Source organism: Suncus etruscus, chromosome 5, assembly GCF_024139225.1.
Source record: "Suncus etruscus isolate mSunEtr1 chromosome 5, mSunEtr1.pri.cur, whole genome shotgun sequence".
Taxonomy (NCBI): domain Eukaryota; kingdom Metazoa; phylum Chordata; class Mammalia; order Eulipotyphla; family Soricidae; genus Suncus; species Suncus etruscus.
Window position 1 is genome coordinate 115,676,668 of NC_064852.1, and position 24,473 is coordinate 115,701,140.

The 24,473-nt window shown below is 37.3% G+C and overlaps 1 protein-coding gene across 1 annotated transcript in view; it reads left to right on the top strand.

Annotated features, from left to right (window-relative positions):
* Positions 1 to 24,473, top strand: part of RAPH1 (Ras association (RalGDS/AF-6) and pleckstrin homology domains 1) — a 56,823-nt gene that overhangs the window by 24,535 nt on the left and 7,815 nt on the right. Inside the window, 8 exon segments of the mRNA XM_049773169.1 lie at positions 6,089 to 6,166; positions 6,569 to 6,728; positions 13,229 to 13,350; positions 15,542 to 15,607; positions 17,391 to 17,534; positions 18,143 to 18,253; positions 20,673 to 20,771; positions 22,495 to 22,615. Of these exon segments, the coding sequence (XP_049629126.1) occupies positions 6,089 to 6,166; positions 6,569 to 6,728; positions 13,229 to 13,350; positions 15,542 to 15,607; positions 17,391 to 17,534; positions 18,143 to 18,253; positions 20,673 to 20,771; positions 22,495 to 22,615 (901 nt within the window).

The window sequence follows — 24,473 nt, forward strand, 5'->3', positions numbered from 1 at the left end:
TGTTCTTGTTCTTTGTGATATGTGCCAGTCTCTATGGTATGAGATGGTACCTCATTGTTTTGATTTGCATCTCCCTGATGATTACAGATACTCCTCGCTTAATGACCAAGTTCCGTTTCAAAGACGTGGTCGTTAAGCAAATTGGTCATTAAGTGAGGAACTGCATGTACTGTATACAGTAGTATACATAGTACTTAATAATACAGTATTCTGAATGAGTACAATAATGAGAAAGATCAAACTGAAAACTTCTACTTGTTTTAATTTTCATAGGTTGTGTAATTTACACACAGTACTGCAATGTATATAGAACATAAAGTTAGTAAAGTGGGCACATTAAAGCACCAAAAACCACATTACTGTACTGTAGAGTGTACAAGATGGAAAAGGGATATTTAAAATAAAATAACGGTGAAGAGATGGTCATAAGTGCAAGTGGTCACTAAACAGGTAGGTCGTTAAGTGAGGAGTATCTGTAGTGATGTGAAGCATTTTTTCACGTGTCTTTTGGCCACTTGTATTTCTTCTTTGAGAAATTGTTCATTTCTTCTCCCCATTTATTGATGGGGTCAGATGATTTTTTTTCTTGCTAAGTTCTGTCAGTTACTTGTATATCTTAGAGATTGCCCCTTATTTAAAAGGTATTGGGTGAATAGTTTCTCCCATTCTGTGGGTGGCTTTTGTAACCTAGGCACTATTTCCTTTGAGGTGCAGAAGCTTCTAAGCTTAATATAGTCCCATCTGTTTATCTTTGCTTTGTCTTGTTTGGAGAGTGCTGTTTCCTCCTTGAAGATGCCTTTAGTTTCAATGTCATGGAGTGTTTTCTACATGTTTTTCTATATACCTTATAGTTTTGGTCTGATTTGATCTTTGTGCATGGATAGAGGTCTGAGTTCTCTTTTTTGCAAGTGGCCAACCAGTTGTGCCAACACCACAGATTGAAGAGGCTTTCCTTGCTCTGTTTTGCATTTCTTTTCCCTTTATCTTATACCAGACTTTAGAGGAAAGGATTTTAGTTTATCTCCATTGAGAATATTGCCATTGGCTGTGGTAGATGGCCTTGACTATATTGAGAAAGGTCCTTTCATTCCCATCTTGATGAGAGTTATTATCAAGAAAGGGTGTTACTGAATGCTTTCTCTGCATCTATTGCTATGATCATGTGGTTTTTATTTTTCTTTTTGTTAATATGGTGTATTATGTTGATTGATTTACATATGTTAAACCATCCTTGCATTCCTATGCATGTTGTTGGCCTGCATTGTTTCCCCATTGTCACACTTGTAGTGTGGGTTTTTTTCTACTTATTATGGTGGGGCTCATTGGCTATAAGATCAGTAAATCATTTCTTAACAGTTATCTTTCAGAATTTTTTAATTTTAATTTTTTCTCTTTGAATCATTAAAGGTTTTTATTGTAATCTGTGAAATAAACTAGATCTCAGAGAAGCTGCTATTTAAATTCTTAATTTTCACCAGATTTGCTCTTGACTTAGAAAACCTTAATCATGTTTTTGTCCCAGGAGTCTCCTGGCCATCTTTTGGTAACTATTAACTCTTTCTGTAAGATTCTGCTTTTCCCACTAAAGAGAATGTTGTAACTCTTTGTAACCACAGCATTGACTTTCGTCTAATCATGAGATCTTCACCCAGGTTTTTGTTCCTTTATTTAAATTTGAGGAGACTTGGCATTTGATGGTCATTCACAGCCACACAGAAGGTTTTTAGGTAGAAAATGGGTTATCTCTTGCTCTTTTAAGAGAAATAGAAGTGAAAGGTAAGATGTTCTAAGCATAAAGAACTTTTGACTTATGTTTTCAGTTCTGTGGCAAATGTGAAGGGAAAAATAAGAGGCAGAAAAATGAAGACCTGATACAGTCAGCTTTAACAACAGAAAAAAAAATGTGGAATACATAAAGCTTTTTTCTTTTAATTAAATTTGGCCTGCAGATATTGAACATAGATTTACATTGCCTTTATAAATTAGAGGCCTTTAAATGTAGATGCACATTAGCAAATATTTAATAGCACTGACCTTAAAGTGTTTCTTCCTTTTTATTAGGTAGTTTAAGTTAAAAATATGAATGACCATGGCATAAATATTGTAGATAAAAGTAAAACTTTCTGAAGAGCTTATTATCCACAGAAACCATAAAATACTGTGAATACTATAAAATTTTACTTTCAATTTTGTTCCAGTGATGATATTCAGACTTCTAAAAACTAGTTATCTTGTCCAATTTTGGTTTTTTTAAAATGTATAATGAATTGCAGGAGAATAAACTAAAATTTGCCTAGCCTTTACATTCAAATGTGCTAGCTTAACAGACCAATTATGTAGTTATTAAAGTATAACATTTTAAGCAAATAAAAGAATAGTTCAAAGTGGCTATTAAATTATCTCCATCTAACTGCTTTAATAAAATGTTTTTGTTAATTGCTACAGAATTGAATTAGTTTTTAATGTTAATTAGTTGTATGTTTCCCATGTTTCTTTAATTCTTCCCAAAGCACCCACTTTCCCCCCTGTAATTTGTGAGTTTAAGTGAATTGTTTAATTGAATGATTTTTTAGGTCATTGCTTCAAAATATAAAACTAATAGTTTGTTTTGCTTTTGTCAGTAAATATCATAACATTGATGAGAATATGAAATACTGTTTTGTATTTGTAGTCAACATCAAAATATACCTAGTTTTTTCCAAGTCCTTTTTGAATAGTTTGGGAAAATGGAGATGATGCATGAATTTCCATTTAATTTAAAGTTTTTTTTTTTTTCCAGAACAAAACTAAGTCTTAAAGATGCTTTATTGGCAAGAAAACAATTTATATTGTTAGGAAGTATTTTCAGCTAATGCAAGTCTTCAAATAATCATCAGAGAAAGGCAGTGGGAATCTGGATATTTTGCCTGGTAGAGTTAGGGTGAAGGATGATGTAACTATGCACATTTCTGGATTTCAGGAAATTTGTCTATATATTTGAGGGGGCTATGGATGTGTCAAGTTGAGGAGCATATAGAATGGACAGAAAATGGCAGCGAAACTTACCGTAGCAATCATTAGTGCCCAGTCCCCTTGGTTTATGTTGTTAATTTTTATTTATTTAAAATGTTAGTTTGGGGGCCACACTTGGTAGTGCTCAGGGCTTAATCCTGGCTCTGCACTAAGGGATTGAACCCTAGGCTACTGTGTGCAAGGCAAGTGCTCCACATCCTGCACTATTGCTCCAGCTTCCCAGTCCTTTGTCAAAGATTCATTTCCTGGTTGTTGTTGTTGTTGTTGTTGTTCTTTTTTTGGGAGGGGGTTGGGTTTTTGGTTTTGGTTTTGGTTTTGGTTTTTTTTGGTGTATTTAGCATTATGCTATCATCCAGAGTATTTCCTCTCTCCCCTAAATCCTAAGACTCCTCTTATTCACCTTGTACCGACCTCTGGTAACCATTGATCTTTCTATTTGCATTTTTCAAAGTGTCCTGGAGTTGGAATCAAGTAATTGTATAGCCTTTTAAGATAGGCTTTTCTCCTGAGTAATACACACTTAAAACTTATCTTTCTATTGCTTGCTAGCTCCTTTCTTTATAGCATCTAAAAGACATTCAATGAATCTTTTATTACTCAGGTATAGTAGAGTTGACTAGTCTGTTGGACAGCTAAGGTTCTCTAAGTTTTAGAATTTATGAAAAAAATTGCTGCAACACAGCCTGATGAAGGTTTTTTGATGGAGGTAAGTATACTCATCTCCTTTGAGTAGCTATTTAGGAGCATGACTGCTGGATTGGATAGTAAGAATTTGTTTAGTTTTATTTCGTTTAAGATTTTGCAGTATAAAATTTTTTATTTCCACCATCAGTGAATATGAGTTCTTGGTGCTGGACTGTTTTTACTGGTGTGCAGCTGTGTCTCTTTGTTTAATTTGCTATTCCCTAATGACCCATGGCCTAATATTTTGTAGATTTATTTGCCATCTGTCTGTTTTCTTTGGTGAGATCATCTGTTCAGGGCTTTTGCCCAATTTTTAATTCAGTTCATTTTCTTATTGAGTTTTTAGTTTCCTTTATAACAAACATATTAGAGATGTCTGAGAAATATGTTTGCAGGTATTTCCTTCTCATTTATAGTATGTTCTTTTCTTGAATGTATAGTTGGATTTTTTTCTCCTTGGTATAAAATAATTTTATCTTTTAGAAATTCATACATTCCAAATATACCCCACTCACTCAATCTATCAGGTTTTCTTTATCAAATCTTGAGATTTAAACTTGGTTTTGAGTGATGTGGGTGAAATTTGAAAATAAACCTTGGTAAATTTTTTTCACTATTATAGCCATTCATTACTAATATAAGGATGGGGCAAATGAGGAATATAACAATTTCATTGAGAAAACTTTCCTATTCAGCAAACAGCTGATTTTATAATAGCACTGGAAAACACTAGCATTTAAAAAATTTTAAGAGTATTGTTCTTATCAGAAATACATATTAGGATTTCATAATTTCATAATTTTGTTTCACTAAGACATAGGATACTGAAATTGAACATTTTTAGTCATTTTATAACTAATTTAAATTTTTTTCTTAAAGTATCTAGTCAGTATAGTATGGTTTTTTAACTTCTGTAAATTTTAAGCTTAGTTTCAGAGAGGGGGGTATGTTTTAATTTCCTTAATCAAAGATATATATGCATCATAGTTCAAGAATCAAGTCTTAATCATAGTTCTTTATTTTGTTAAAAGAAAGGTCTTTGTTCTCTATTAGGGTTTACAGATAGTATTTCTAGGCCTTAGTTATGTTAATTCACTGGCTTCTTTCATTGAAAAGGGTCACATTTCTGGCAAACAAGCCTTTCCTGACCACTGCTTTTCTCTCTATTCCACAGAGTAGTAAATACTAAGCTAGAAATAAAGAGAGATAGGTAGAATGTGAATTGACGAGAAGCAGTTCATAAATAAAAAGTCAACAAAATTTTGGAGAACAGACAATAAGTATGTCAAATGAATTGGTTTTTGTTTTTCAATCCTGGAGATTATTTTTTAATGAAGAATAACACTTGGATTGTGATTTATTTTTAAATTATATTAAATAAAAATAGATGAGATGACAGTTTATATTTTTACTAGTTTTTACAGAAGAATAAAAACTTAGAATTAAAAAGTAATCCTTTACAAGTGGAAGTTTACTTACATGATTTTTTTTCAAGTGGAGATTAAAGGCTACAGTGCACGATGGCCTATTGCTGGAAAGTCCACGTAAGTAGTTCTATCAGAGTACTAGATGTTACCGGAAGGGAAAAAATTCAACAGATAATTTAAGGATAGTTTCAATTATCACTTTATCATGACTTAACTAAATTTTAAAAAGTAAGAGTTATTAGAAAGTGAATTAAATATTTGGGAAGTGATATTTACACTTAAATATTCACCCGTAATTTAATAAAAAACAAATTTAAGTTGCTGGCAAATTTGAATAATTTACTGACAATAAGACACTAATTTTATTGTTTGGTTTTTCTAAAGAAGAGTAATATCTGCTTTTCTAGTCACCTCTATTTGTATTATTCTAATGAGAATCTGCCAACCTCTCTTTTTTAAACCTGGATTTTAATGTGGTTGCAAAGAAATTGATGTTGATTTTTACTATCTCAGTGATTATGATACTAATACAGTTTCAGTGTAAGTGTGCAAAACATTAGTATGCAGAAAGATTGGTCTTACTATGGAGGGGCAGAATTGAGCAACTGGCAGGATCCCACCCCTCAGACATTGAGATTTTCTCTACTCTGGGACCTGAAATTCATCTGCTTCAGAGAGACAACACACTACCTAATTCACAACACCACAGAGTTCTTCTCTGGCAGATGGAATTTCTAGTCTCATCCTAAGTTTTCTCTAGGTTTGCATTTCAACTAATGTTCCTACATAGGATATTCGCTGATACGGCAGCAGAAGGTAATTTTCAAATGTGTGCTATATAAGACTGTCTGTAAAGTTGTAGTCTTAATGAAGTTAATTGCTGGGAACATCCTGAAAGATAAAAAGGACTTCTCAAGAAATTCTCATTTTGACTTTAGTTTCTCTGACGGACTTTGTGTTGACAGGAAGAACAGGCCGCAAAGCTGAAAGCTGAGAAGATACGAGTAGCATTGGAGAAGATTAAAGAGGCACAAGTGAAAAAGGTGATAATTTGGATTTTTTTACTGTGTTTATTTTTGTCAACTTTAATAGATTTCGAAGTATTTGCATTGTTTATATAATGTACTTCTAAAACAAAGAAATAGAAAGGCATTTCTCCCTAAATTTCACATGATATTTTATAGGGAAAAAGAAATATCATTCTTTTAAAAATTACCCTAAGAGTGAAACAAAGTAGTCTTATAATCTTACCTGCTACAATTATTCAAATATTCTAAATTTGTTTAGTTCTTTAATATATTTTTTAGTACTTCTTTCTGGTTTAATATCATTGTTTGTATTTTAATTTATATTTTAAAGACATTTAGTGGTTAGTATTGGAAGAAGCTTTCAATAGAACATTGTTTGAGGGGGGCTGTATTTCATTTTTATTTGGCCTGTTACAGCTGGTGATCAGAGTCCACATGTCTGACGATAGTTCTAAAACAATGATGGTGAATGAGAGGCAGACAGTGAGGCAAGTACTGGATAATCTGATGGACAAATCTCACTGCGGTTACAGTCTAGACTGGTCACTTGTGGAAACCATCTCTGAGCTACAAATGGGTCAGTAATGCTTGATTATCCCTTCATTTCTGTGCAATGACAGTGGTCTTCATGTTGATACCTGAAGCATCGTGAATCTCTTTTTCTCTGTGATATTACTTTGCTTTTTCATGTAGTCTTTGACTACAAGATTATTTCCAGTTCAAATCAGGTTTTCTTGTGATTAGAACAACTTTTTTTGTTTTTTAATTTTTTTGGTGAGGGCTCCCACACCCAGCAGAGATCAGGGCTTATTCCTGGCCTTATGCTTAGGAATCACTTTTGGCAGTGCTGGGGATCAAACCTGGGTTCAACTGCAAGTAAGACAAGCGTCCTACCTGCTGTACTATTCTGGCCTGTTTTTACTTTTTTTTTTTAAGGTAACAACATGCCTTTCCTTTCAAGTATGATCTACATAGGTAAACAAATCTACTTACCATAGACCATTTATTTCATTTGGTAATATGTGTTTATACCAGCTTTTGACTCTTGGGGGAAACATAAAGTGCATCTTATTTTCAAAGATGTGCTGTACCATACTACACCTTATTTTCCTATGACTTCTAGTTCATTGTGTTGTTTTGGTTTGTTTGGGCCTTACCTAGGGATGCTCAGGGCTCACTCCTGGCTCTGTACTCAGTAATTACCCTTAGCAGTGCTCAGGAGGCCATATGGGATGCCTGGGACTGAATCTGAATCCACCCTGAATCAGGCAAAAACCCTCCCTGCTGTGTTATCAATCTGGCCCCTGGTGTGATATTTCTTTTTGTTGTTGTTTGGGCCACACCCGGTGACGCTCAGGGGTTACTCCTGGCTGTGCGCTCAGAAACCGCTTCTGGCTTGGAAGACCAGATGGGATGCCAGGGGATCGAACTTCGGTCTGTCCTAGGTTAGATGCATGCAAAGGAAACGCCCTACCGCTGCGCCACCACTCCGGTCCCTGGTGTGGTATTTCTAATTTTTAAGTTTTCTCTTTTTTTTTTTATGCCCCCAGGGACTGTTGTGCTGTTGTCAGTTATGGGAACACAGTGTGCAGGATGAGGGAAGGGGATAGTCATGCTGAGTGGAACCCAGGGCCTCTCTCATACTAGCAGGTGCTCACCCTCATAGACCAGCTGACACTGGAACTTTTTCACAAGGTTTCCTTTTTCCAATATTCATTGTCTGGTTACCAAAACTCTGGCAATAATTATTTTGTTAAGCCTTTAATCAGCAATCAATTTCAACCTGTTGGCTTGGGGTTTTGTTTTGTTTTGTTTTGTTTTGTTTTGTTTTAATATGTTCACATTGCACTTACTACTTACTCTGTTTTTCTTTTGCGGCTGCAACTGGGTGCAGGTTGCACCAGGACTACTCTAAGCATGGTTCTCGCCCTTTCTCAATGTTTAGGTCAACCCTGGCCTCTTGCGTATGAAGCATGTGTTCCAGCCCATTGAGATTTTATATTTATAAAATCTTTTATATAACATATATATTTCAAAGCATTTTCCAGAAAAGATTTTTATTTATTTCTCTCCAATTGCACTAACCCCTAACTAAAAATCTCAAGTTATTCATAGTTATTCTGTATATGAAAATGTGTTAGAACCACAGAGAGAGAGTGCAGGAAGTAAATTACTTTCCTTGCATGTGGCAACAGTACCCCAACCCTGGTTCTAATCCTTAACTCTATACTTATATGCTGAGCACTGTTAGGGATTACTCCTGAGCACAGAGACAGAGACAGAGCCAGGAATTAACCCTAATAAGTTGAGCACTGCACTGCTGGATGTTGCTAGATTTCCCCTCCAAAAAAAAAGAAAAAAAGAAAAAAGAATGTATTCTAAAAAAAAAAAAAAAAAAAAAAAGTCAATAAAAAGAAAAAAGAGATACAAAAAAATTAAAAATACAAATAAAAAAAATGTATTCTAACAATATTCACCAATAACGATTTTGAGAGAAGTTCAAAATTTGATATCAGAAGTGTAGCATTGTAGTACACAGACTATCTTTGGATTCTAGTTTTTAGATTAAATGTTTATAGATTAGAAATGTATTACATCTCTGTGTGTATTTTATATTTATTGTCTTTTGCCTGTAGTTTCTTTTTTTTTTATTTTGAATTATGAGAACAAAAGATGCAAAGAAAGAGGATAAGGTAAAGTTACAGTGGAAGGACAATCACCCATAACATAATTATCAGAAGAAGTCCCCTTGCTGATATCTTAACTTTGAACTTTCACCAAAGAAAGTTAAGATAAATAAAACAGAATCCATGTGCAATTACTTTGTCCCTCAAGTTCCCAGATTGTAGCACATTATAATATTTCTTAACAGCACACAAGGCAATCTAAAGCCATCAAACTTACGTAACTCCTTAAACATTAGAGGAATAGTATTTTTTACATTTCCATGTACATGCATATTAGCTTAAGTTAACCTCAAATTTTAAGTGGGTGCGTTTAAGGATTAGAGTCAAAGGAGCACAGTAAAAACGGTGTTAGAGTGGCAATTGTTGTTTGCATAGGCCCACCAAAATATGAGAGGCATGGAAAGGAATAACCTTGGCCTAAATACAAAGAGATCCTACCCCTGAAGTTTCCTGGCATAAGACCAGCTCTAGGCCTCAGGCAAGTTATCGTTCGATCCAAGACATTGTCCGTAGCGCCAACACACTTATCACACAGTCTCTGTTGTTGGTCTCATGTTTCTGTATTAAAGATTCTGGAATCTGCATGTCCTACATTGAAGTCATGATGTGGAGTGCCTTCTCGTTTCACCTCACCATGAAAGGGCAATGCAGGAAGCCCTGTCCTGTAAGCAGGTTGTTGTTGTTAAGTCTTCTCAGTGTTAAGGGAAGTCTCTTTTGAGCAGGACGATGTCTGAGCAGTGGTAGGGTCTTCTGTGGTAGAGGATTGCTTCCAGGTGATGTTATAGACAAACCTCACCATTAAGGGGCAATACAGCAAGCCCTGTCCAGTAAGCAGGTCATTGTTCTTGTTGTCTTCTCAGTGTTAAGGGGTGTCTCTTTTGAGTAGATCGATGTCAGAGCAGCTGTAGGGTCATCCCTGGTACAGGAATGCCTCCGGGTGATGTTATATACAACCTTGGATGTTTTGTAAATGTCTTCTGTAGATCAAGGGGTAAATGGAAAATGCCCATTCTTCTGAGGCCTGTGCCAGGTCTTTATGTCAATGTTCAGGGTGTAAGGTCTCATTGCACTACAAGATTTGTGTGTTCCTATTTCTATTAGATAAGAACTTATTGGCATGTATAGTATTTTCCCATGTTAGTGTGCCTACGCAAACAAGATATAAAGCCACGTGGTGCTATCAGATATATGGAGGCGTAAGAACATTTCCAACAAGACCCATGACTTGGTTCAAACATAAGTATTAAACTGAGGGATTCTTACACACCAAATTCCATATTGAGCAGTTCACAAAGAGAAGATAAAAAACATGGGGGGGGGGGGATCATCACTGTATAAGAAAGTATTTAGCAAAAGTTATAGCCGTCAAAGAAAACACCCATAAAATGTTGAAAAGATATGTGTCCTTTTTATGCCTTTTAAAATAGTTGGGTGGGTGTTAACTCTAGGGCACCACTTTGGTCTGTGACTTAGGACTCCACAGTACTTAAGTTAGAAAGGGTAAAAAAGGAGTAATGATGATAGGAGTTAAAGAAGTTAAAGAGAAATATGAACTTATGAAGGGGTATGCAAAAGGGCAGAGTACAAAATAGACATTCTGCATACATAAAAACATAATTCAATGATAGTGAGTACTATTAATGTTTCTTGTGAGAGTACTATTAATGTTTCTTGTGAGAGTACTATTAATGTTTCTTGTGAGAGTACTATTAATGTTTCTTGTGAGAGTACTATTAATGTTTCTTGTGAGAGTACTATTAATGTTTCTTGTGAGAGTACTATTAATGTTTCTTGTGAGAGTACTATTAATGTTTCTTGTGCACGCGGGGGCAATAGCGATTTTGAAAATGTAGACTGGACAGAGATTACCAGTGCCAGCCAAACCTCCTCCTGATAGACTTCTGGCTCCCAGGAAGGAGAGATCCTTCAAGAAGCTGGGAGACCAGAAGTTCAGAGCCCCACCCAGACCCTCCCTAAGGAGCTGCATGGATAGTGGGCGAAGGCCTAGGGTACCTTCAAGCTCCACCAAGGGACCCAACTCACCGGCTTGCCCAGGCGTGTAGCCCAGGGAAGCCCTGGAGATCTGGAGCAAGGCGGTAGAGGGGTGCTGGGGTTGCCCAAGTCCCGCACCCCCACTAGGCCTGGTCAAGCAGGCCTCCGGCATGGCGGGGGCCTGCCAAACCTCCTCCTGCTAGACTCCCGGCTCCCAGGAAGGAGAGATCCTTCAAGAAGCTGGGAGACCAGAAGTTCAGAGCCCCACCCAGACCCTCCCTAAGGAGCTGCATGGATAGTGGGCGAAGGCCTAGGGTACCTTCAAGCTCCACCAAGGGACCCAACTCACCGGCTTGCCCAGGCGTGTGGCCCAGGGAAGCCCTGGAGATCTGGAGCAAGGCGGTAGAGGGGTGCTGGGGTTACCCAAGTCCCGCACCCCCACTAGGCCTGGTCAAGCAGGCCTCTGGCATGGCGGGGGCCTGCCAAACCTCCTCCTGCTAGACTCCCCTGCCTGTAGTTTCTTAAATAAATATGTGTGACCCATTAACACATGTGACCCGTTATTTCAGATGTTTCAGATGTGATGGGTGTTTAGCCATACTTGTTGAATGAACATAAAAAGCATTGGGGGGCCAGCGAGGTGGCACTAGAGGTAAGGTGTCTGCCTTGTAAGCGCTAGCCAAGGAAAGATCGCGACCACGGTTCGATCCCCCAGCATCCCATATGGTCCCCCCAAGCCAGGGGCGATTACTGAGCGCTTAGCCAGGAGTAACCCCTGAGCATCAAACGGGTGTGGCCCGAAAAACCAAAAAAAAAAACAAAAAGCATTGGACTATTACGGATCCAAGATAAAATGCTGGAAAAAGTTATGATAATGTAAATTAATTAAGATTATTAGGAATTGTAAATAAGCAAAATGCTGTTTCCTGTCTTTAAAAGACCTATTACAAAAAGGCAAAAAAAATGTAGAGGGAATGCGGGGCCAAAGATAGTACAAAGGCAGGGCACTTGCCTTGCATACAGCTAACCTAGGGTCAGTCTCTGGTCCTCCATATGGTCCTCCAAACTCCAAAAGGAGTAATCTCTAGCAAAAAGACAAAAATAAGGCCTGAGCACTGCAGTGGGGTTCAGAAATAAGAACAAAAAGGAATGAGGAATGAAAAGACACTAAATTAAAGGAATGTAACTGAATACCAGACAAAGTAGACATTAAGCAAAATGCAGCACTAGAGTTAAAGAGAACCAAACCTGGGGCCAGCGAGGTGGCACTAGAGGTAAGGTGTCTGCCTTGCAAGCGCTAGCCATGGAAGGACCCTGGGGCGTCCCATATGATCCCCCCAAGCCAGGGGCAATTTCTGAGTGCTTAGCCAGGAGTAACCCCTGAGCATCAAACGGGTGTGGCCCGAAAAACCAATAAATAAATAAATAAATAAATAAATAAATAAATAAATAAATAAATAAATAAATAGAACCAAACCTTCAGTCGGGAACTATAATCATTCTAAATTTTATCATACTAGAATTTTATTGAAAATTATTAATATCGATAAAGCAGTAGTTGACAAACAACCAGGAGAAACTTACTAGTTCAATTTTAAAGTAGGGCCTTTACAGTAATCAGTATAATCAAATAGAAAAAGATATCAGAGACTTGATGAGTAGAATTAAATAGATTTGTTTAGAATACCAGAAAAACTTATGTTCAGGTAGAAATGAAACATTTGCAAAAGTTGATTAAAATATGTGACCATGGTGCCAGAGTAGTGGCACAAGCCATAGAGCGCTTGCCTTGCACATGCTAACCTAGGACGGATGGCAGTTTAATCCTCCGGCATCCCATATTGTCCCCCAAACCAGGAGCAATTTCTGAGCGCATAGCCAAGAATAACCCCTGAGTATCACTGGGTGTGGCCCAAAAACCAAAAAAAAAAAAATGTGACCATAAGCAACTCTTGAGAAATTTCAAATAATATCTAAAATGTAATTGTTGAACATGTGCTCAATATGTTCTTTGATGTCTGATTTGGAAATTAAAACTAAATATATGTTTAACATTAAATAAAACTCATGGAAATAGAAGACACCTTGGAATTTTTTTAAATGCTATGATGTGATAATTGAAAATACCATCAGAGTTACAAGCAGCTACCCTAAGCTAAGAAAAACTGAGGCTAGAGACTGTATATTGTACTCTTAAGACCAAGGTTGTAGTCCTGATTCTCCTATGTGTTAATGGGCTGAGTGCACTTGATAACATTAGGGCATGTTTGTAAAATGAGGGGCAGTAGGTCATCTCCAAGGGCAGTGTGGGCAAAGCCACTGTGTTTCTGGCATGAATTGCTTAAGAAGCATCTAATGTATGCTAAACTAACTATATGGACATTTTATTTTGGGACAGAGAGAATCTTTGAAGACCATGAAAACCTGGTTGAAAATCTTCTAAACTGGACAAGAGATAGCCAGAACAAACTTCTCTTTATGGAGCGTATAGAAAAATATGCACTTTTCAAAAACCCACAGGTGAGACATAATGTACAGAGTTTAGTATTTAAAATGTTTCTCCTGAGGGCCAATGTGATAGCACAGCGGTAAGGCATTTGCCTTGCACGCGGCCAATACAAGGACAGACCCTGGTTCGAATCATGGTATCCCATATGGTCCCCTGAGCCTGCCAGGAGCGATTTCTGAGCACAGAGCCAGGAGTAACCCCTGAGCGATGCCGGGTGTGACCCAAAAAAACAAAAAATAAATAAAAATAAAAATAAAATGCTTCTCCTTTTACTTTTGAGTGAATCTACTTCAAACCCCTGGTTAATGCATTGTGACTACAGAACCAACAGGGGCCTCTTACTGCTGCTGAGGTGGCAGTGTGGTTGGCCCAGTGTCGAGCTCCAGAGAGCTCTCACCAGTCCCATGGAGCCTAGTGAGGTGAAGCAGGGAAGCAGAGTTGTAGCTCCTTGGGAATTTGGGTTTCTGCTCTGTATAATCAAGGACTCTGGGGACACACACACACACACACACACACACACACACACACACACACACACACACACACACACACCAAGCCCATTTTGGGTTTCTGCTCTGTATAATCAAGGACTCTGGACACACACACACACACACACACACACACACACTCTGTATAATCAAGGACTCTGGACACACACACACACACACACACACACATACACACACACACACACACACACACACACACACCAAGCCCAGCTATTTATTTGAGGAGTTTCTTAACTCATCAAAGTATGTATTTTAAGTTTCTCTACTAACTTCTGAAACTCAATCATGATAAGTTGGTAATTTCACATGGCTAATTAGAAAAAATCTCTATTATCTATATTTTTATTTCTTTTTTGAAATTTTTATTTAAAATCTTGAATATAAACAGTTCTTTGTTCTGATTTCTATTATTTTTATTTTACCTTCCCTTCACTTACTTTACTTTTTTGCACAATTTAAAAATAGTATATAAATTAGAGGGCCAGAGCAAAATAGTGCAGGGGTAGGGTTTTGCCTTGTACACAGCCTACTGGCGTTTGATTCCTGACATCCCATATGTCACCCGGAGTGCCACCAGGAATAATTCCTGAACAGAGAGCCAGGAGTAATTCCTGATTACCACTGGGGATAACCCAAAAACCAAAAAAAATTCTTTTAAATAGTATTGAGATTAATTCTTAATACCCAGTATTCGTACAACATGACATAATAAAATAATGAAAAGAAAATAATAATGTTAAAGTTACTTTTAATGATACATATCATCTAATGTTCATAATGGTAATCAGTATGGTTTGGTTAATACTAGCTTAAACATCATAACATATCTTCAGGATATAGTGAAATGCACATTCAGGAATAACAGCAGATCTTTTTATGGGTCATTGAGGGAAAAAATTAAATACTAACAATTAAAATTAATTTCTTAGTTGAGCCAAGGAAATGACATTGTATAGGTATCAGAGAATTTGGGATTTCTCCTTTTAAAATTGGAACGAATATAGATTTATTTTTCTACATGTGGATTATTAAGTTTAGAATTTTTAAATAAAATTTCCCTTTCTTACGCTTACTGTAAAACTCAGGTCCAACCTTCTGGTATGCCAAAACTTTGTATTTTGAATAGGAGAGAGTTGGGTAGGCAGGTCCTGGCTCTGTTCAGTGATCACTCCTGGTGGCATTTCGGGGACCAAATGCCATGCAGCCATGCAGGTGCCTTGCCTGCTGCTACTCTACTATCTCTGTCTCTGGCCCCTACCAAAACATCTCTGCAGGTGGTTGCATGTACTAACCATTGGGATTTGAGGGAGCACTACTTAGGAAATAATGCAAGAGAAATGTAAACACTAAGGAGAGGGACAGCACTTCACTTTGTGGTAGTTGTATTCAAAGGAGCTTCTTCCTCTACACAGACAAAAATCGACACAAAGCTGTGATGCCAATAGACACATCAACTATAAACCAATGTTCAGGGAATAATAGAATGTGTTTTCCCTTTAACCTTTTTTTTTTGGCCCTCAGGGTTACTCTTGGCTTTGAGCTTGGAAATCGTTCCTGGCAGGTTCTAGGGACCATATGGGATGCCAGAGATTGAACCTGGGTCCTTCCAAGTTGGCAGCATGCAAGACAAACGCCCCACTGCTGTGTTATCACTCTGGCCCCTCCCTTTAACGTTTATGTATTCCTTTCCCAGAATTATCTTCTTGGAAGAAAGGAAACTGCTGAGATGGCAGATAGAAACAAAGAAGTGCTGTTGGAGGTATGAGTCCCTACCCATTTGTCCCTGCACATTATAGTATTTAAAATATTAAGCATCCTTTTGAAGTCAGGTATGTCGGTGCCTTATATTTATAATTATGTTGTAATTAGAGAAGCTAAGATTCTTCCAGAGCCTGGGTGTGCAAGTTCAACTGTGTGAACTTAATACTCCTGAAGAACAAGCCAAGACATATTGTAGTGTACTAAAAGGATTCAGGGATTTTAGATGCTCTTAGGTGGGAAAAAGGGCTGCCCAGTGAAGGATGTGATTGTATAGTGTCATGTGCTAACTCTGAGAAAAATAAATAGTATTTTGAATCTTAGGCTCAAAAAATATTTTTTAAAACATTCTAGTTACTGTTAAAAAAAACTTATTTCTTTGAAGAGTAATGAAACAAGTTTAAACCTGACTGATTATTTGACTTTTTGGCTTTCACTTTTTTTAGATTAAGGAAGTTAAAACTTTAGAAACCCAGCTAGACTCTTTACTTAGCCATAAGGGACTTAGAAACATAAAAGATCATCATTCAACTTTTCATAATGATGGTGTACATGATTTTAAAAAAATTACTTGAGCCAGATATGTGGTTTAGTGGTATAGCATATGCCTCAGTGTTTTTTTAATTATATTTCTTTTCAGCATGACAGTTAATCTAAATGTATTGTTAATTTAAGAAAAACAACTAGCTGATATAAGTTCAGACACTTACTAATTAAGTATAATTAGACTGTTTACAAATTCATAGTGCTGTTGTATATAATTCAGTTGACACTTCAACTTGGTTCCTGCAAAACAGTGTTAAAGTTCAAGAGTAAAAATTTGTTATTCCTGGAGACACTAGAGTTAAAGCATCTCTCTTGCAAGCGCTAGCCTAGGACAGACTGCGATTCAATCGCCCAGTGTCCCATATGGTCCCCCCAAGCCAGGAGCGATTTCTGAGCGCACCAGGAGTAACCCCTAAGCATCAATGGGTGTGGCCAAAAAAATTTGTTACTCCATTTATGACTTGAGTTTTTGCTTCATAAAACTTGGCTTCATAAACTGGTACATATACACAATGGAATATTATGCAGCCGTTAGGAGAGATGAAGTCATGAAATTTTTCAATGTGTGGGTGTATATGGAATCTATTATACTGAGTGAAATAAGTCAGAGGAAGAAAGATAAACACAGAATAGTCTCACTCATCTGTGGGCTTTAAGAACAATAAAAGACATTATTGTAATAATGCCCAGAGACAATAGAAATGAGGGCTGGAAGGACAGGCTCACAATATGAAGCTCACCACAAAGAGTGCTAAGTACAGTTAGAGAAATAACAACACTGACAACTATCATAATAATGTTAATGAGTGAGAGAAGTAAATGCCTGTCTCGAATACAGGCGGTGGGTGGAAGGGAAATGGGAGGCATTGGTGATAGGAATGTTGCACTGGTGAAGGAGGGTGTTCCTTATGACTGAAACCCAACTACAATCATGTCTAATCAAGGTGCTTTATTAAAGATATTATATTAAAAAATTAAACATTGGAGGCTGACAAAATAAATGAATGTCTAATCAGTTCTAAGCAAAAAACAAAACAAAACAAAACAAAAAACAAACCTTGCTTCATAAAATAATCCTGTACCATTATTGCCATAGCAGTTCCAAAGTTCTAATTGACTTAAAATTTGTAATAGGTTTTAATATAGTCATTGTGGTTGACTGTCATATAATTCAGAAATAAACACCTTATTTTGAGAATCCAAAGGTCTTGTCTTTATGAATCATTTTTTAATTTCAGGAATGTTTTTGTGGCAGTTCTGTGACTGTACCAGAAATTGAAGGAGTCCTTTGGTTGAAAGATGATGGCAAAAAGTCCTGGAAGAAACGTTACTTTCTCTTACGAGCGTCTGGTATCTATTATGTCCCTAAAGGAAAAGCAAAGGTGTGTGTTCCTTTTTACTCTTGTGCTTCCTCATGATAACGAGGAAGCATAATTCTTTACTATACTTTTGTCACTTTTGCAACTTATGCCAGAAATGACCATTTTCCTGGGACTATGAGTGTTCCAAGCTTACCTGGGTTATTTGCTTTAGAGAGTACCCTTGCTAAGCTGTCATTTCTGCGCTTACTGTAGGAAACACTGTTTTAAACGTCATTATAAAGACATCCCCTCCTCCACACTGTACTGTCATCCTGAGAGGAATATTTATTTATCATTATCTCCATTTAATTAGTGGGGAGATTTCATCCTAATAATCACTATACTTGAGATATGTTTTTTAGGACCTCAGTATGTAATCTGTAGAATGAAGGAGGATATACATATCTTCCTAGAGGGTATCTACTTTATTTAAATTCTTTTTTTATCATGAATTCATTAGTTTTTGTATCATGAATTAAAGAAGAAGTATTTAGAATCTCACTGTGTTCTAAGAAATTTTTTCCTTGATAAATTGGTAACTTTATTCTTCGCTAGAAATTGTTCCTAGTTAGGGAAAGTAGCTGATTTACATATTATTGTTAATTCAATCTATTGGGTGTTTTGTCTAGGTCTCGCGGGATCTGGTGTGCTTTCTTCAGTTGGACCATGTCAATGTTTATTATGGACAGGACTATCGGTACAAATATAAAGCACCTACAGACTATTGTTTGGTGCTAAAGGTAGAAGTATATCTTTGTTTAGAAATTTTACTGATGTTTGACATAGAATGGGTTGAATATACACTTCAATTTGCAAGTTTATTTTTGGGGTTTTTTTTTTTTTTTTTTTTTAGTTTTTGGGCCACACCTGGTGACGCTCATGGATCACTCTTGGCTATGAGCTGAGAAATCACTCCTGGCTTGGGGGACCATATGGGACGCCGGGGATCGAACCCAGGTCTGTCCTGGGTCAGCCGCATGCAAGGCAAATGCTCTACTGTTATACTGCCAGCCCCTGCAAGTTTAATTTTTATATTAGTTTTTATTATTGTTTTTACTTTTTACGGGGTCCATACCCAGCTGAGTTCATGGCTTTCCTTCCCTCTGTTACTACCAGGTAAGGTTCCAGTGTCCCACAAGAACCAAGGGGGTTAATCCTCACAACAAAAATTTAACAAGAGCTGACTAAGTAACCCTAATTAGGTACTATTGTAAGAATGAGTACTAATTGGGCCTGATAGATAGCACAGTGGTAGGGTGTTTGCCTTACAAGCCACAATCCAGGACGGACCTTGGTTCAATTCCCCGGTGTCCCACATGGTCCTCTGAGCCAGAAACGATTGCTGAGCACAGAGCCAGAAGTAACCCCTGAGCGTCACAGGGTGTAGCCCAAAAAGCAAAAAGAAAAGTACTAATTATAGGCTTTGAGTCATGAAATATATATATTTAGATGATTATTTTGAGGCTCTCACTTACTAGTAGCAGGGTTTTTCAAGGAAAACTTAAGAGCCAAAGGTGGGTCAGGTATATTGTGTTTGTTCCCTTTTCTGTAGTTTCTCAGCCAAACCAGAAGAGGGGACAGTACCCAAGTACATAGACAACTAATTCTCAGCAGATTTACACACGTTTGTCTTTGCCAAACATTAGCTTTATCATAGCCTTAACTCATGTTTTGGGGTCTGGCTGAGCTTTTAGCATATACTAATATGCTTACTAAGAAAGTAAGAGGATGAAGTTGTTAGAGTTATTTTTGTTTTGTTCTGTTTTGCTTTTTAAACTGTGCATGTTCGTTGAGGGAATTTTTAAATGTATTTTATTGATTTCTTGGTCTCCCACAACAAACAACTAATTATAGATGATTGGCTAGAGAATTTTTAGTCTTTACCCCACTCCCCAAAAAGAGAAGTGGTGATTAACAATTAAATCCAGAACCAAGTATATTTCAGAGTTTTTTTGTTTGTTTCAGGGAACTAGTGGTTATGCTGCAGTAGAGTTAAACTAGCTTAATTTTGATACAACATTTTCATATTTTATGGTGTGTGTGTGTGTGTGTGTGTGTTGTGTGTGTGTGTGTGTGTGTGTGTGTGTGTGTGTTGGGTCAGGGGCCACATCCATCTGTGCTTGGGATTTACTCCTGGCTCTGGCTCTGTGCTTGGGTATTACTCTTTTTTTTTGGGGGGGGGGCAACCCAGTGATGCTCAGGGGTTACTCCTGGCTAAGCACTCAGAAATCGCTCCTGATTAGGGGGACCTTATGGGATGCCAGGGATCGAACCCCGGTCTGTCCTAGGTCAGCCATGCAAGACAAACGCCCTACCACTGTGCCACCGCTATGGCCCAGGTATTACTCTTTTGAATTGAATCAAAACCAGGTCAGCAGCATACAAAGCAAATGCCCTACTCACTGTATTGTCTCTCTAGTCCTATATGTTTGTATTTTCATATTTCTGTGTATTTGGTCCAGCATTTTTTAGCCAAGGTCAGATCAGTCACCTTTCAAAAACACCTTGACTGGAAAGTACACTGGCCTGTGAAAGGAAAATCTGGGGAGCACTGGATGCATCGTCAGAGACTAGATGGGGTTTTCTGAATCTGACGTCAGTGGGTTCAGAGTAAAACCAAATATTCTCCTCCTTTTCCACAGTTTTAGAGCTACTTTCGAAACCTACAGATTTTATGGACTTTGATGGAGTTTGTTTCTTTAAAATGAAGAAGCACATTTAGAAATTTCTCATGATTTGAAAATTTTTTTAAACATGAACATCTTAGACTAGAGCAATAGTACAGCAAGTAGGGTGCTCGCCTTGCATGCAGCCAACCTAGGTTAGATCTCTGATACCACATAGAATTTCCCAAGCACTACTAGGAGTGATTCCTGAGCACAGAGCCAGGGGTAAGCCCTGAATGTGCTCCCTCCACAAACAAAAAAAAAAAAAAAAAGAAAGGAAGAAAGACTTGAACATCTTGACCAAGATGTTTGGATTTAACCAAACTTTCCTGTGTTCTCTGTGGAAATACTTTTTTTTATTTAGCCAAATAACAAGTATAAATTATTTGGCCATTATTGTGCTGATCTATAATTTGGGATAAAATGGTTAATCTTAGTTAATTTTTTTTAAGTTCTCCAGGAATTTAGCTGGGTTTTGTCTTTAATTCTGCAGCACCCACAAATTCAGAAGAAATCTCAGTACATCAAATACCTTTGTTGTGACGATGTGAGGACACTGCACCAGTGGGTCAATGGTATCCGCATTGCAAAGGTAAGTAGTGCTCTTGGTTTGATGATGGGATGAGATATTTGATGATGCACTTTTGTTTTGGCCATTCTGATTGCTTTATATTCATAATTTTGCCAGTGTCTAATTTTCTCAGTTTCATGTTTTTACTGTATTTTTTTTTTTTTACTTTGGTGATAAGAATAAGCTTTAAGCAATTGCTCTCTATGAGATGATGCTAGGAAAAGCTTAGGAAGCATCAACTTTTAGTACAAGCTCTTTTTTTTTTGTTTGTTTTTTGTTTTTTGTTTTTGGGCCACACCCGGCGGTGCTCAGGGGCTGCTCCTGGCTGTCTGCTCAGAAATAGCTCCTGGCAGGCACAGGGGACCATATGGGACACCGGGATTCGAACCAACCACCTTTGGTCCTGGATCGGCTGCTTGCAAGGCAAACACCACTGTGCTATCTCCCCGGGCCCTTTTTTTTTTTTGTTTTTTTTTTGGGGGGGGGGGGCACACCCAGCGGTGCTCAGGGGTTACTCCTGGCTGTCTGCTCAGAAATAGCTCCTGGCAGGCACAGGGGACCATATGGGACACCGGGATTTGAACCAACCACCTTTGGTCCTGGATCGGCTGCTTGCAAGGCAAATGCCGCTGTGCTATCTCTCCGGGCCAGTACAAACTCTTAAACACTTTCTAGACCTTTCTCTCTTCTGTGTTTTTTCCTTTGGAGAAAGCCTGTGTTCTCATTGAACTTCTTCCTTCTCTCTCATCTCTGAATTTCTTTCAGCAAAAACCATATTGTTTCACTAAAAGAAAAAAAAAAAGCTCTTTAAACATCAAAGTGATTTGTTTTGGCTTTGGAAAATGCTTTGGTGGTTCTTATATAACAGCTTAGTCTGAGCAAAGGAAAAAATAATTAAGTTGGCTTGGAAAAAAGAGAAATAAGTGGAATATGGAAGATTTTTAGACTGAAATATTCATACTCTGTTATGGCAGATACAAGTCATTACACATTTTTTGGAGACTGACTGTAGATTACCAGAGTGACCCTAAGATTAAACTTTTGAGTGACTGTGAAATATTACTATCAGCCACTGATTGGGATACCCTCTCTGGTGGGGTATATTGTTGATAATGGAAGAGGCCCTGTAGGGGTTAGGGGTTGGGAAGATGTAAGAAATTGGTTTCTTTCTCTCAATTTTGTTGGGAAAAACAAACTGCTCTAAAAAGAAGTCTTATTTCCCCTCCAAAAAATCGTAAGTAATTATATACATTATTTGAAGAAATATATATTTCTGATTAGTAGCTGAAAATAAATTTTATTATAGCCATGAAAATCAAACTGAGGGGCCAGAGAAATAGCAGAATGGTAGGGCATTTGCCTTGTATGTGGCCGACCCAGTTTTGATCCTCAGCATCCCATATGGTCCCCTGAGCTTGCCAGGAGCGTTTTCTGAGTGCCAGGAGTAAACCTTGAGTACTATGGCTCAAAAACAAACAAACAAAAAGAAAAAAATATTAAACTGATTTTAAGAATAATTAAAAAAAAACCTTATGGCCTATGTGGATAATGGAAAAAATAGCAATAAATAGTAATAAAATAGTAATAAATATTCAGCTGCTGTTATTAAAAGATTTGGAAGTATCCTTTATATTTGTAATACCAACTATAAATCAGTAAACTTTAATGTCTTCCCCTTTCCCATCCGTATATCTGTTCTGTACATTTTCAGTTACGCTCATGTCCAACTCTCTTGCCTTTGTAGTATGGGAAGCAGCTCTATATCAACTATCAAGAGGCCTTAAAGAGAACAGAGTCGGCTTATGACTGGACATCTTTATCCAGCTCCAGCATTAAATCAGGATCTAGTTCTTCCAGCATCCCAGGTAGTCTAGAAGACTCCATCACTGTTTTTTACCAATACAAAAGTATAAAAGTGTCTCAGTCAAGACAAATATGACTTAATTACTTGAATGTAATTTTAAAAAAATCAGAGTGAGGCCTAATTTTTAAACTATAATAGGTATGGGTGCCAGTTGGTTGTTTTTTTTTTTTTTTTCGTTATTTTATTACTTATAATGGTATCATGAACTGGTTGATATGTATCTAAACAGTAAAAACATACTCATCTTTATAAAGGCAGGAGTTCATTTAAAAATCACTCAAACTGCTGAAAAATAAAAGTGAACGCTCACTGGGGAGACAACTGTTATCTGGAGAGAATCTCTATCTGAACCCCTAGTGTAATTGTCTTCTCTGCATTTCAGCAGAGTAGAAATAATTGGTGGGGCCAGAGCAATAGCACAGTGGTAGGGAATTTGCTTTGAATGTAGGCGACCAGGGACAGAGGAGGATTCGATTCTCAGCATCCCATATGATTCCCCGAGCCTGCCAGGAGCAGTTTCTAAGCATAGAGCCAGAAGTAACCCCTAGACACTGCCGCGTATGGCCAAAACCCAAAATAACTAATATTTAAATAAAATAAGAAAAATTTAAAAAATAAATAACTAGTATACATCTAGTTTATTCGTTTATGTTCCAAAAGGTACATCTTCCAGATTCCCAAATCTTTTATACAAGGGTAACTGCTTCTTTTCCTTAAGAATTTCTAGAAATCCAATGTAAATCTTCTAAAATTAGAATTATTTTTCTTCTGACATCAGAACAGAAATACTTTAAGAAGTATTTAGTGGGAGCTGGAGATCAGATATTACATTTGCCTTGCATGCAGCTTACCTAAATTCCACCCCAGCACTGCCAAGAGTGATTCTTGATCACAGAACCAGGAATAAGCCCTAAGTGCAGCCAGGTACAGCCCCAAAACAAACAAAATTATTAAAAAGCTCTATGACTGAGACCAGAGTGGTAGTACAGTAAGTAAGGTATTTACGTACGTGGGCTAGTATTACAATGTGCTCCCTCGTTCTATCTTCTAAGAGGATTTAAAGGTAACACACTGAGGATACCTAAAGGTAACACATAGTCGCAATGGGATTTTATCCTTAGATTTTATGCCATCTCTTCCTACCTCCTAATCCCTTTCCAAATGATTGGCAGTAAGGACTTGGGGGAGCATGGTTAATGATATCATACATAGTGTTTAATATTTAATAATAATGCATATAATATGTACATAATTCTCTGTGGCAGTATTTAAGATGGACCTGAAACAGTTAGAATGCAAGAAATGGAGAATATTTTCGCAAAAATGCAATAATGGGTGTATATAAAAAGACATAGCACCAATCAGAGAGAACTTTACGTAGCCATTTAATTTGAGCAACAAAATGTACTATGAGATGATGACTCATGATCAAATATATATATCTGTCCATAATGATGTCAGTCATTCAATAAATATAGTAACAACAATTCTGCATAAAAGACTTCTAAGTTATGTACACAGGAGCTCTCCTTAAGGAGATAGAACTTCATTCCATCTCCTCGGGTGCGAATTGTGCAGAGTAATTTCATTCCAAAAAGGATTTGGGGATTTGGGACAGATAATTTTACAATGGATAAAACTGACAATACCAGTCAAGAGATGAGGAGCACATCCTATTGATTGTCTGTACGCTTGGTGTTATGTGAAGATACAGACACATTTTCCCTTTCCTTATATTTACCAAATTGCATAACCTCGGTATAATCTAAAGAGAAAAGTATCAGCCAAAACAAAAATTGAGAGACATCTTTCAAAATACCTGACCAGGAGCTGGAGTAAAAGTACAGCTGATATGAGTG